This window comes from Carettochelys insculpta, chromosome 5, assembly GCF_033958435.1.
Source record: "Carettochelys insculpta isolate YL-2023 chromosome 5, ASM3395843v1, whole genome shotgun sequence".
In the NCBI taxonomy this organism is placed as follows: domain Eukaryota; kingdom Metazoa; phylum Chordata; order Testudines; family Carettochelyidae; genus Carettochelys; species Carettochelys insculpta.
This window is the reverse complement of record NC_134141.1, coordinates 29,052,649-29,067,590: the sequence shown is the minus strand read 5'-3', so window position 1 is coordinate 29,067,590 and position 14,942 is coordinate 29,052,649. Positions and strand designations below refer to the sequence as shown.

At 41.0% G+C, this 14,942-nt stretch overlaps 1 protein-coding gene across 1 annotated transcript; it reads right to left on the bottom strand.

Annotated features, from left to right (window-relative positions):
* Positions 1 to 2,049: 2,049 nt before the first annotated feature.
* MLANA (melan-A) lies at positions 2,050 to 8,589 on the bottom strand. The gene is made up of 4 exons (XM_074994095.1): positions 8,495 to 8,589; positions 6,029 to 6,125; positions 2,917 to 3,012; positions 2,050 to 2,118 (listed from the first exon to the last, which is right to left on the bottom strand). The coding sequence occupies exons 1-4, from the start codon at positions 8,566 to 8,568 to the stop codon at positions 2,050 to 2,052; spliced, it is 336 nt and encodes a 111-aa protein (XP_074850196.1). The 5' UTR covers positions 8,569 to 8,589.
* Between the last annotated feature and the right edge of the window lie 6,353 nt (positions 8,590 to 14,942).

Genomic DNA, 14,942 nt, shown 5'->3' with positions numbered 1-14,942 from the left:
ATAGAAATGAAGGATTATATAGCTCCATTCAAAAAGTTACATTATGCAAACAAGTCTAGTGTAGATTAAAAAGTTTTTCTGTCTTAAGGGTTTTTTAATTTGCATATGCATTAAAGGATAAACCAGATTCTTAATCTCTGGCATTTTACTAATTGTTTCAACATTCCCTCACTGTCTTTATTGTGTGCTTGATTTCCTTCCCTTCCCAGCACTCCACCTCAAGCTAACAGGACACAGCTTTAGGCCAGCTGAATTCCTGCCATACAAATTAGGATGTTCTTTAGGCAAAAACTTGTCAAAATGCCTTGAATTCTAAGTAAATGTCTAGTTCTAGACTCTGTTTGGCAGTCAATTAGCTCTAGTAATAAAAAGATTGTTTCTTACAACTGCCATAGCTCTTAGCTGTGTTTGCGAGAGCTCTTAATATGTACTAATTTTATTTTTTGTTGAAGTTCTTATACATCAGTGTTTCCCAGATGGTGTTCCAGGGTTCCACCAAGTAAAAATAGGGGTTCTGCAAGAAAATTCTTCTATGGCTCCCTGCCATGCCACTACTGAAAGAATAGAACTACATTTATTTGGTTTAATGGCTGCTAGGGTGGTGGGAGTGATCCGGACTTTAAACCAACTGAGTTTAGTTTGATTATTTCAGCAGCAGCAAGGCAGGGAGCTGCAGAGAGCCCCTCACTTGCCCCGCTGCCTGAGTGGCTGCACCCCTCTGGTGGATGTGGCTCAGCTCACCAAACACCTCCACATTAGTCTGCCTTCCACTGGGTGCATGTGGCTGCCTGGTGTAGTCTCCCCAGCCAGCACCACAGATGGGTTAGTCTTGGGGGCTGGTTGGAGGTGGGTTAATCCTGGGAAAGGGGCGGGGGTGGGTTTGGGGCTGAGAGGGGGTTGAGCCTCGGGATGGGGGGGCGAGTTTGGGGCTGAGAGGGGTTGAGCCTGGGTATGGTTGGGGAGGTTTGGGGCTGAGAGGGTTAAGCTTGGGGTTGAGGGAGGCAGGTTTTCAGGATGGGGGGTAAAGCTTGGGGATGGAGGGTGGATTTGGGGGCTGAGGCAGGTAAAGTCTGGAGATGGGGGCAGTTTTGAGAGCAAAGGGTGGTAGAACCTGGGGATGGGGTTCCGCAGGTTTTTTTTTTTTTTTTTTTTTTTTTTGAGTTTAAGAGGTTCTGTGGCCAAATAAAATTGGGAAACACTGTTGTACATGAAGGATGAACGACTGACAGTCCTTTGTGTATTTTTCGTGGAACATGAGCAGACATAACTCTCAGTGCATGATTTATGTCTCAAATCTGATTTCTACAGATAAGATGGTATTTCATACGCCTTGCTTACTCAGTCCTTCTCCAGTCTGGTATGACTTCCAACAAGGATCCAAGTGCAGTGGTGACTATGGCATAATGACAGGTATGGTGTAAGATAGATAAAACTTAATTACTTTAAGCAGCAACTCCTCTCTTGCCTCATTCATATTTTAAAAGTTGCGTCTAATAGAGATGCACAAACAGTGTGTCTGTGGGGTGGGAGATAAGACCCAGAAAAACAGAAATATTTTGTCAATTACATGCATGCTCTGGCTTTTATTGAGTCTCTGTGGCTAGTTTTCTTTTTCAAAATGCTTGTAGGAGAAATGGCTAGTGCTTACAATACCAAATGTAGTAAAACCGTTCTTGCTGCCCATTTTAGGCTGACTGTTTTGTAGAAGGAGTTTCAGAGAGAGGTTTGTTTTTTAAAGGAGCATGAAATGGAGAGAGGGAGAAAGAAATATGGGGAATATAAGCCAGTTTTATGGTCTGTTTGTATTTTGAATTAATCTGACCAACGGAATGAAAAGTTAAACCCAAAACATGTCCATCTTAATCAAAGTGCCACAAGAACTAGTGCTATGAATGAAGGGTAAATTGAACAAGGCAATAACTGCTAGTACCTATTCATGGAAATGTGTACTTTATTATTACAGTTTACCCACAAAGAACGCTAGGTTTGAGTTTAAGCAAAAGCTCAAAGAGAATCAATCTGTATACTTAGAGTGTGACTGACTCAACATCATGGTGAATAAGGTGGTGGAAATGGTCCTGCAGAGATTTTCTCATAAGCTGGTGGAGCATCAGGCACCTGTGATAATGAAAATTGGGGTGAAGATGCCAAAAAGAATGAATGCATTGAGGAACAAGCAAACCACATTAAAACTGAAATATTATAATTATCTTCTAGCTGGTTGTGTTATTGAAGAATTTCGTATCAGTTTATTTGGTTGTCCTTAAATAATTCTGTTGTTCAATACAGCCACGCCAACTGGTTGTAATTTTTTTTTAAATTAGCATTGCATTTCTGGTTTGTGTTTGATTTGACACAAATCAGACATCAGAAATCTGAGTACACATAAACCTGTCAGTGAGCATTTCAATAGAGCAGGCCATAGCATTAAAGACCTGAAAATCTGCATTCTAAAATAAAGAGGCTTTAATGTCAGATTACAAAGGGAGACATCTGAACTGGAGTTTATTCTCAAGTTCAACACTTTGTGCTTAGGTCTCAATAAAGATAGCAATTACCTTACACATTACAAGGTCAGTTTCCCTATCTTTGATATTCATAGTGATCTCAGGCAAGTCACTTAATTTAATAGGCACTGGCATTAAGGAATTTTCTTCTCCCTTTTCCCCACCCTTCAACCCCCGACCTTCCATCCTTTTAGCTGATTTGTCAGTTTTCATTTTTGTTCTTTCTATCTTTCTGTTAAATTCTCATTGTGCCTGTTCACTTTCATCAGAATTTCCAGATCTGAAGAAGTGGGTCTGTGCCACGAAAGCTCATCACCTAATAAATTATTGTTAGTCTTTAAAGTGCTACATGACTGCTTTTTTTTTTTGTAAATGTTCTAAGTAAATGAAACCTTGAACTTCAGCTTACCGCAGAGTAGCTATAATCCTGTAAAAGTGCTTTGCAATCCAGTGGAGCATCTTCACCTGCCACACTTCTCATCATGCTAGCACCAGAGCTTTTACTCTGTAAAAGACCGTAAAGAAAGGTGAGAGAGTGACATGAAATGACATCTTGGTTATGACTATAAATGTATTACTCACAGTGAGAAATCAGTAAGAATGTGGACCTAGTGCAAAACATAACGCATGCAGGCACCATGCAAGCTGGGTTACTTTACTACTGCTAATGTAGTTCCTGCTCTCCTCTCAAAGACAACTAATTATGTGATGATCAAAAATTAGGGTAAAGATGTGGTAACTTCCACCTGTCTCTGATTTCCATGCTCTTTGGTGTTGGATCCTGTCCTCCTCCAGCTGCTATGTCTGTCTTCCCGAGCTCTCCCGCTTTTTAAAATAATTCCTTCCTCTTCCCTCTGTACTTCCTTTTTTTACTGTTTCAGTACAGCATAGTTATTGCCCCCTCCATTTTCTTTGGTCAAATTTCTCCTGCAGCTAACAGTACAACATCATAATTATATTTTCATAATAAAATTTTAAAGGGGAGATATAAAGAGAAGATTACTTTGTGCCTTTTCAGTGATTCATAAAGAGAGCCTGAAAAGTGTTTATTTTGGTTTCCAAAGGTGGTTTTAAATCTCTAGAAATTCAGATTATGTGTACTCTGGAACACACTACACCTACGGCAGAGGAAAGGTACTAGGGTCACAATATCACAAGTAGCAGGAGAGTACAAATTTTGATTAATTGACATGAGAGGAAACTTTTAGTTAGACTGTTTACAATTTTGGTGGTACTTGTTAAATAAAGTATTTTGGAGAAAAGCCATCATTGTTAAGGATTCAGAATGACTGTCCCTTTTCAAATAAGAGACAACAGAACTCGCAGCCAGTACCTTTTAGATCTCCTTTATACTTCATAGCACGGAAGAGGACAAATTCATTTTTGCCCTTTGCTTTTTATATGAACAACACAGTGCACATGTACAACTGCACTTTCAAACACATAATCTTGCAATTGTAACCTTTCATAGAATAGTATACTAGAACTAGAAAAGACCTTGAAAGGTCATCAAGTCCAGTCCCCTGCACTCATGGCAGGATCAAGCACAATCTAGATCATCCCTGACAGATGTTTGTCTAACCTGCTCTTATATATCTCCAGTGATGAAGATTCTTACAACTTCCCTAGGCAATTTATTTCAGTGTTCAACCATCCTGGCAGTTAGGAAGTAGTTTCCTAATGTCCAGCCTAAATCTCCCTTTCTGCTGCTTGTTATGGAGAATAATTTTTAACCCTCCTCCATGTTAACCAATTATTACGTACTTGACAGCTATTATCATGTCCCCTCTCATTCTTCTCTTTTCTAAACTAAACAAACCCAGTTCCTTCAGTCTTCCCTCATAGGTCATGTCTTGCAGACTTTTAACAATTTTTGTTGCTCTTCTCTGGACCTTCTCCAACTTCTCCACATCTTTCCTGAAGTGTGGCACCTAGAACTAGACACATTGCTCCAGTTGAGGCCTAAGCAGCACAGAATAGAGTAGAATTACTTCTTGTGTCCTGTGTACAACACTCCTGCTAATGCATCCCAGAATGATGTTTGCTGTTCTTGCAAGAGTGTCATGCTGTTAACTCATATTTAGCTTGGGGTCCACTATGACTCTGTAGTGGAGGTTGCCCCACTCCAGCAGAGAAGGAGTTAAAGCAGGCAGGAGAGAAACTGTACAGCGCCCCAGCCCACCAGGACTCCTAGGGGAGCCAATCAGAGGGCAGATTGTTGAGGCAGCCTTTTATATAAGGAGCTGCTCCAGAGACCAGTGTCACTTGGGAGATGCACCTGTACAGAGCAGTGCTGGACAGGCTCTGGGGATGAGGGGAGAGGCTCAAGCCTGATACCTGCCAGACTGCTGGCATTGCTATAAGGGCCAGGAGGGTCCAAAGATCACATGGAAGTGGCCCATGGAGTGAGAGGAAGTTAAGGGGAGAGAAGAAGGGTAGGATATTGCTGCTGCTAGAGAGACCCTGGGCTGGGATCCAGAGTAGTGGAGGGGCCTGGTTTCCCCTCTTCCTCCATGTATGACACCTTGCCACCAAGGACGGTGGCAGATACAGACTGCAACATGTCCCTGAAGCACAGGGGCTAGACTTCGGCTGCCGTGGGCCACAGTGGCAAGTGAGACTGAAGCCTGCTAATACCCCTCAAAGGGGATGCGAGAGACTGAGTAGTGGGCGCTGCCAGAGTGCAATGTCTCAAAGAGGACACTGATCCAGGAGCGAGCGACGCAGGTCCAGAGCAAAGTGTGGAGAGAATATTGAGTGACAATGCCACACAAGTGAGAAGGGGGGACCCTGCTGGGGATCAAGCTAATTCCCAGTGTGATCAGCAGGAGGTGTTGCACCCAGTGAGTTACTCAGCCATTACAGACCCCAAATACCTTTCTGCTTTCTGTCCTTCCTAGGCTGTCACTTCGCATTCTGTATGTGTGAAACTGATTGTTCCTTCCTAAGTGGGATATTTTGCATTTGTTCTTGTTTATTTTTCTCCTGTTTACGCCAGACCATTTCTCCAGTTTGTCCAGATCATATTGAATTATAATCCTGTCCTCCAAACTACTTCCAACCCCGCTCCTAGTTTGGTATCATCCGTAAACTTTATAAGTGTGCTCTCTATGCCATTTGTCCTCTTCCCTACCCCCATTCCATTTGTTGTTATTTAGATGTAAACTGTTACCGGGAGAGACTGTCTTTCATTTGGCTTAAAATACTTAGCACATTTGGGGTGTTTGGTATATATTTGTTAAATATTAGTGGCAGCATGATGTAATTGGAAACGTACTAGAATGAGAGACTTCAGGACAGGGGTTTTACTCCTGGTTCTGCCATGAATTGTGTGATTTATTTATGTCACTTCACTTTTCTGTGCCTTGGTTACCACTCCCCCTCCTTTGTCTGTCTTATTTGAAGAGCTGTCTCATATTATGTCGTCTGTATAGTTCCCAGCTCAAGGTCCCCTTATATTGGTTAGGTCCTGTAGGCACAACTGTAGTAATAATGATACGACTATGAGCTGCCACACTTACCTGAAGGCTTTTGTAGCCACATCGCTTTTTGTAATACCAGCATCCAATGACCAGTAAAACAGCAAGACCCACAACAAGGATGCCAATACCTGCAGCCCTGTTGCACGAGAAAAACTAGATGAATTTTTCTGTGTGTATTTAGCACAAATGTTTACAGCATTTGCATTTATCAGAAATTCAAGGCTTTTATATAAAACAAAATCTGCTGTGTGTTTTTAAAAATAAAACTTAATATGTTGAGTTCTTAAACCATGGGGCAGTGAGTAGTGAATCCTGCAGTGGCTGTATCATGTACAGATTATGAAGCATGGGATCTCCTGGTGAACATCAAAGATAAAAATAACCATTGAACAAACAACAGCCTCTCTTTTTGGATGCTGTATAATATGTCCACTGAATGAGATTTCCTCCTCTTTGTGGGAATTTCAAAGCTATCAGAATTTCATGGTAAACAACATTTTTGAGGACTAGAGACCCCCAGAAAAGGAATTGGCCAGAACTTTTCTGCAAAATTTAACAAAGCAGTTGCTCTTAACTTCAACTCACTCTTGCTGGCAGCTACACATTCTTGTCTAAGAGTGGCTGGTCTCACCATCCTCAATATAACTGACTAGTTAAAGTCCTTGCCAAAAGCTTGCCTGTTTCAACAACCTGGGAAAATGCAATGATAGCCTCAAATACTGAACTCCAAAAAACCATCCTTAAAGAACACACCCCAGTCCTTAAAGAGAGCACTCCTGTAATGGAAAAAGTATGTCAGAAATGAAATGTGTCACCTGTGGGGAGATATCCCATTTTTATTAGCTGAATCTCTTCAGCCAAAGACCACTGGGATCTCTGCCCTGCATTTACATGTTATAGCGAATGCCATAGGCAAAGGGATTACTGGCTTTATAAAGCATTACCAAAACTCAGAAAAGAGGTCAGACTGTAAAGTGTGTGGAGACAACTTCCTAACTTATTTCATGTTCCACAACAAACTAAGCACAAAGACTGTGATAGAGGGCAAGAATTTGGATTTCACTGTGTTTGGAGACTATGGGCTTAATTAGTATATGTAGACATTCATCTCCCTTTTCCAATGTTATGTAGGGATTCAAGACAGCTGGGATCAGAGCGCCATTTAAAGAAGCCAGAAGACAAAAGAATTGGGATTTTGCCTGTCTATGTAAGCCCTCGTTAGTTCCCCCTTCCTTCCAAATGCAATTTTTTTTCCTGCTTAGAAGCATAGAACATTCACTTCAGTTCCCCTGTTCTGTCCATACACTTTTAATTCACACTCTTTCTGACAGAGGAAAGAAGAAAGATATCAACAGAAAAAGAAGGAAAGGAAAAACTAAGAAAATGGACATGGACGCAAACAGAGAGTGAAAAGTAGAGCAGACAGCTTTGCGTCTGTGCTTCTTGCTTGCAGAGACAGTTGAGGGCCTTCAGCCCAGCAAGATTTCCCAGCCACGAAGGTGTCAAATTCTGGAACGTCCAGTTACCATTCTGACCTCTTTCCAGCAGGACACTCTGACCTGGCTGGAAATATGTTACCCTGCCGGCCTTGTCACACAGACCAACAGCTTGCTGCTTTTCCTTGTAGCTACAGATATAGTCATGCCAGAATCTAGCCATGATCTGAGGTGGCTCCACTGACTGTGTTGCTGTGTCCAATGATCTCTGATTAGGGAAGTCCTATACTTTTCCTCCAGCAGCTGCCAGTTGTCTCTGTTTCTGGGGCTCTCTTCCCCCTCATCTTACTTCCAGAGTTATCAAGACCAAAGCCACTTTCACTCCTTTCTCCTCTTCCCCATCTTTCCCTGGGCCCTTCCCAAAATTTACACTTTGTGGCTCAGTGTTACCCTGTCACCCTCCCTCCCTTCCTCCTTGCACCCTCCCTGAGATGATTACCACTTCAAAGTTTGATGCTTCTGTTGGTTCCCTGTCTTTTACTGTCATGCCTCCCATGCTTGATGAAAATTGGCCTATGAATAGGCATAACTCAGATTCTTAAACAAAGTACCTCATGTAACATTAATTTTAATGTTACAATCTGCTGAATGTGTAGCCTATTTTTGTGCATGTATTCTTGTATGTGTAGTCAGACATATGATGCGTGGATCCATTTATAATACTAAATGTGTTAATGAGGGCCATCACTGATGCCCCGGAACCTGGATCAAGTCAATGACCAGTGAATTAGCCTTGTTTATCCTATAAGCCCAAACTGTGGCTGGTCCTAGAAAGACGTGTAACCATGACATTTGGTATTTTCCCCAAATACAGAAATTTTGATTAATTTTTTTTAGGTTCTATTTTTAATTTGCTACAACCTGGAACTAAAATCCTTATTTCCAGGACAGAGGAAAACCTTTCATTAGTCATTTATAAACAGTGTTTTAGACAATGCCAGATATCTGAATTTGAATGGAATTCTTTTCACCAGCTTTGATGGTGTCATAGATTTTGTTTGATACTCACTCTTCTGCTGAAAGATAAGTGTATCGCTGCCCTCTGCTGAAGATGCCATCTGCTTGGTGATCTCCTTTGGGCATTTTGAAAGCGTGGTTTTGGTCACACCTAGAAAGGCAAAAGTTCAGCCATTCAGTGCAAATAGTTATCCATTATTATACTGCTAAGGCATAATGTATTATCACTACGTCTATTATCAAAAGAAAGTTGGGTTTGTGTTTTAAAAGGCATTTTTTTTTTAAAAGTAGATCCATTTACACTCAAAGCTTTGATAACTTAACAAGAACAAAACATATTGGATCAAATTCAGTTATGAGTTAAACTGCAATAACTTAGGGTTTGCATCAGTACAACTCTACCAACCTTAATGGAGTTGCACTGATTTTGTACTGTGATAACCAAAAGAAGGATTTCACTTGCTCTATTTAGATGTGTTAACCATTTGCAGGTTTCTAGAGTGCAATTTCTCAAAGATGAAAATAGCTTTGTTTTGTTTTTTCCGGTCCAAAGTGAATGCAGTTTAATTTGAAATCACTCCTATAGACAATGTGGGTCTGTTCCTTAGACCACTCATACTTCTTTTTAAAATTAATAGTATCAAATGATTTGCTCTTAAAGACTTTTAAGAGAACAAGAATAAGCTATCAATAATGCAGTTTATCTAAGGGGTGGAATAGGGGAAGAGTGTTGATTTCTATTAGTGTTGAGTTCTATTCTTTAAATACCCAAAACCAGATCCTCTGGCCAGTCTACACTAGGAAATTATGTCACTCAGAGATGTAAAAAATTCAGACCCCCAAGTGATGCAGTGGAACCAACCTAACCCCCGATTAAACAGCACTAGGCAGATGGGAATATTCTCTTTTTGTCCTAGTCTTTCTCTAAGGGAGACGAGTTATTAGCGCTGGCCAGAGAATCTCTCCCATTGGCGCAGGCAGTGTCTTCACTGGAGCAGTACAGCAGTGCAGCTGCATTAGTGCAGTTGTGCCACTGTAGCTCTCTATCCATGGATAAGCCCTTAGCTAGCATAAGCTAGCATGGCTCCACTGACTTGGAAAGAGCTGCATCCATTTCCATCTGCTGAGGCTCTGCATTTACATTTGCTATCTGTGCATGCTTAAGTGGCATTAGCTTAAGTGCCTGAGGGAAATTCACCATCCAAATCTAGTCAGACAGAACATTTCAGATCTAATTTTATCTGACACAACTACAGAAAAATACATAAGTAAACACATTGGTCTCAGTTAAATAGCACAAGCAAATCCTACTGTATATTCCAAAAATAATCTATCACCAAATTAAGACAAATAACCCTCATAGAAAGAATTAAATTTAATTTAATTTCAGAGAATTCAGCATGAGCGAATAAACCTCTTGTGAAACTTAGTTTTAAAATAACATAGGGAAGTTCTAGTAGAATAATAAGCTGACATGCCTTACCTTCTTCACAGACCCACACTCTGCAGGCTAGGTGGAGGCATATGCAGCTTTTTTCTCTTAATCTTTTTTTTTTCCTGGTCTCTACACTCATGACTATCACGAGTTTAAATTCCAAATGTTGCAGCCTTTGATTTCTTTAATTAGTGTGAAAGAGGCCAAGCAGAGAAGCAGCTCTTCCCCTTTCTTCTTCCCTTCTTCCCCTCATTCTTTTCAGTAAACAGCTACAAGAACTGTTACTTTTCCATGCTCCCCCCCCAATACACTACATAGGGCTGGTTTTTAACCAATTTTACACAGTTTTTAACCAAATTTACCTAAATCAGTGCAAACTCCTAGAGTGGACCATGTTTACCATTTTAAAACTTTTTAGAATGCTTTTGTATTTGAATTAGTGCTTGTCTGCACAAAACATTTGCATTAGTTTTGACGGTCTGTCTACACACAGTTTTTGGGTCACTGTAGCTATGACAGTTTAGAAACTGATAGAATTAAATAGGTGCATATCTCCTGTGCATATCCAGTTATACCAGTGTGAAGAGCCCTTATACCATTTGATGTTGGTAAAGCAGGCAAATGCTCTAGGAAAAAGAGAAAAAGAACCAATTAGGTCATAACTACTGCACTGTGATTTAGATCAAGGGTCAGCAACCCCCAGCATGGTTCCACGAGTGGCATGCAAGATGATTTTCATCAGCATGTGAGGTGGGAGCTCAGCCCGCACCCACCCCCATGCAACTGTAAGCTTGTGTGTTAACAAAAGACCAGGTCAAGCTACCAACCACCACCTAAACTGTAAAGCTCTGCATCCTAATTTATTTATAAATTAAGCTGTCATAAATAGGGCTATTAGTGACTTTTAAAAGTATCTTCAGCACTTGGACATAGAGGTCGAAAGGTCAAATTTCGGCACTCCACCTTGGAAAGGTTGCTGACTCCTGATTTAGGGGTTCTCTCTACTGTGGGGGGGATCAACAGTGCAGTGATCAATCCACCAGTGCTTGGTTTAGCAATTCTAGTAAAGACCCACAAAATCTACAGCTGATCATTCCAGAAGAACAAGGTGAGTAAGGGGAGTTGACAGGAAAGTTTTATCTTTGGGTTCCCTGCACTGTGGACCCTGCAGTAAGTAGACCTAAGCTACATCAATTTGAGTTATATTAGCATAACTCACATTGTGTAGCTTAGCTCAACCTATTCTTGTAGTATAGATCAGCCCATAGTGTAGGGTTCAGCGGTTCCTCTGCACCATTTTCTCTTGTTTTGTTACATTAAATATGTCTACACTACAGAGTCCTCCCTATTGGTACCAGTGCACTGGGTTTTTCATAATGTAGTTATTAGTGCATTTAGGGCTTACTGCTTTTGGGAAACGTCTGTCTTCTGGGCAAACATTTGAAGCTAGCAGTCTTGTGGCACCTTATAGACTAACAGATATTTTGGAGCATAAGCTTTCATGGGCAAAGACCTGCTCCATCAGATGTCTGTTAGTCTATAAGGTGCCACAAGACTTCGTGTTGTTCTCAAAGCTACAGACTAACATGGCTACCTCTCTGATATTTGAAGCTAGCATGATTCTTCTCCCAAGCTGACTAAAATCTTTTCTGTTAATCACTTAGACTCAATGGAACCTAAGAAATCCTCTTTGATGGAGCCAGAATGATAAAACAAATGCAGTGGGCCACACAGTAACTAGGAGCAAAATTGGCCCCTTTTAAATAAATATCAGCTATCTAATTATCTGGTCTAGCAGTGATTCCTCTGCATTATTCCACTTGAATGCTATGTGAGTTTTGAATGGAAAAAGGATTGGATCAGGTATAAAAATAAAGAACTAATATCAAGTTTGGAAGGCCTCAGATTCCATATTTTCCCCCCTCCAACTTTATATAATGGCAGATTTAATATAATTCTTTATATGCATTTCTCCACCCTTGAACAAATATTTCATATCTAGGAGGGAGACACTAAATAACACATATAATTTTTCTTTATCAGCACTGACAGTCCAACATTCATGGAAAAACCCATGTGATAACAAAACCCAATGTATTTTCATCTTGCCTTGGGCAGTGGAAGCAGACATCTTTCAGCTGATTGAAATTTTTTAGCTTTCAATGAGCTAACATTATTAACAGAGAATGAAAAAATGTACAAATGCCTTGTAACACAGAGGTATAATGCTGTAGTTGAAGGATTGAACAGTTATTAAGGTGAATCAAAATCCTGTTCGCATTTATAATGTAAAACCTGTGTGCCCATACTGACTTCAGTGGCATTGCTCCTGATTTACACCAGTTTGAGATCAGAGAAACACCAAGCACTGACACTGTGTGCATTACTGTGGTGAGTCAGAGAGGCCACACATCAGCAGAGGGCAGGTTAAGGAAGCTGACAGGCTCACCACTGGCGGTGAAAGGGTTAGGGAAACCTGTGGATCCCAGTGCCTCAGTTTACTATACCTGCAGGAAACTTCAAACATGGGGAGGGTAGGTACAAGGAAAGAGGCCAGCCCTGCTGATGGTTGACAAGTAGGGAGGACACAGCTCTGTGTCTCTCATGGTGGAATAGAAGTCAGGTTGAAGCCCTGAGATGGAGCTCGCTGGTCAGCCAGACCAGCTGTCCTGGAAGGGATGGACACACACGGGGATAGGGAAGCCTAGATTGTTCTAGAAAGAAGTGCTAAATAAAAAGCAAGGGCCCACTGAAGGTATGGTGGGATGAGCATGGTTTTTGAATAGTGTTTTTGTTCCTGACTGTCTTCGAACAACCTGAAAGGACTGAAGGGCAAAAACATACCAGCAGAGACCCACAGCTTGCGTGAGTTGTACTCTGCTGCACTGTTTTTAAAAATGTATTCTATGAGTCAGCTGTCTGCTGAGCACATTTTGGAAAGAAACATTCAAAAATACATTAAGAAAACAGAACAATCCAGACCTTCTTTGACATCCATTAGCCTCTGGCAAGCTATTTTATTGTGAGAGTCCACCAAATCCTAACCATCCATTGGTGGAGAATGAGTGTGTTCTACATAATTGAAAATGTGTGTCTAACCTTTTAAACAGTGTGCCCATTGTCTTTGTTGTTGATAGTGTCATTTAATCTCTCTAGAATGAGATCTTATGATATTTTTTTTTTCAGTGAAACTTAAGGGCCAAACGTGGGAAAGAAACAGGATTGTTTAGTAACTTGGGACCGATAATGCAAGTGCCTCCTGCATGGTTCTGAGTGCGCTTGACAAACAGTAACTTTATTGCGAACTTGGCACTTGTAATTGCCAAGGAAGCACTCCCTAGCACCATATAGGGTTGAGGTGTTAGTTATAGAAAGTTTATTACCATTAATCAGTCCCTAACAAAAGAGTTTTATTGTTTTAGAAAATATAAGAACAGATCCTTTGTTATAGTCTGCTCCGTTTGTGCTACTTGGCTACCACAAAGGGGTCAAAAATAGCCCTATCTCTCCCAAAGAAGGATTCCTGCTTTCCAAGGCTGTGGGGATTTCTCAGTGAATATTGAATGGCTATAAACCAGTCCTATGGCACCTCACTGCAGCTTCCAGCATAGGGGTATGTCAAGAGTGAAGAGATAGCCAACCAATCTTAGTTTAGACCAGCCCTCAGTATAGGAACAAGGCCTTCTGGAGGAGATATGGATTCTGGTCCCTGTGTTCTGCTGATGACATCTGAAGTACAGGGGTACATGCATTTGTTGAAGACTTTCGAACCATATGAGTAGGCAGCGCAAGTGCCCCTGTTCTCTTTGTGCACCAAGCTGAGGGCATAAATGGGGCATGACCACCACCTCCACTTTAGTTCCATCTGGGTGAGAGTAAGAGCTCCTCATCACTCTTGAACCTCCATTATCCAGCCTTAGACAAATTCTCCTTCTGTATATCATAGTTCAGTGTGCATTTACTTAGAGTAGGCGAATTAGTATTTCATGGGGTTAATACATAGCAGTCCCAGGTTTCAGAGAGCATGCCATATTCAGGGTCGTGATCCCTGTGACTGACAGGCAGAAACATTGCCTAACCTGCTTAGGTGAGGAGCATGTGAGGGATAGATATCCTGTTTGTGCCTCCTTCCCAACAAGAGCACTATTTCTTGTTTCCCAAAAAGAGAGGTGGACTTCGACTGATTCTGTACTTAAGCACGGTTAATAGATTTATCAAGAAAATCAAGTTACGGATGGTTACCATTGTTTCTATTATTGTTTCCCTGGAAACTGGTATGCTGCCCTTCATCTACAGGATGCCTGTTTTCACATGGCAATATATCCCAGAGAGAGAGGGTTTTTTTCCCCAATTTACAATTAACAGTGTGTACAACCATTTACAGTACACCCTGAGATCCCAAAGTGAGTAGGCTCCCCAGTCTGTGGGGAAAAAGATTCATAAGACCTTACAGAAACCTTGTTGTGGTGGGATGTGCAAAAATTGAGAAACTTCTCTACTGATGGTGAAAATCTTCTATTGTTATGTGAACCTTGATGGAATTCAGAGAGAGACCAGATGTTTTCAGTTCCATGGAAAAATCCACAGTTGTGGAAAGAGACAAAAGAGAGCCTGGGAAGATAAAGAAACCAAACTTGTGTTGGCCAGGTTGGTAAAACTGAAATTATCCTGGTCTGGGCATACTTGATCTTGTTGAGAACTTTTAAAAAGCAATGGAATTGGGGATATGCAAAAAAATATCTTTGTCCATGTAATGAGAGAGAAATCTAGAGATCATGTTCCTCCTCTGGAACAGAATTCCTCATTTTGTGTTGGCTTCAGTGTGGGAAAAGTTGACCTTTGGAAACCCTCAAGCTAGGAATATTTTGGGTAGGATTCAAGCATTCCTCTAGGAGGGACATAGCTCTGCCCATAATTGAATCCATAGAGACACCTATAAAAAGTATTTGCTTCATAAGGGTCCAGATTAATTTCCTGAAATTTATTTATAATCCTAGAATGAGGAGAAGCAGAAATTGTGTTTTAACTGCCAACTGTGCTTCCTGATAAGACCACCTTTGAGGAG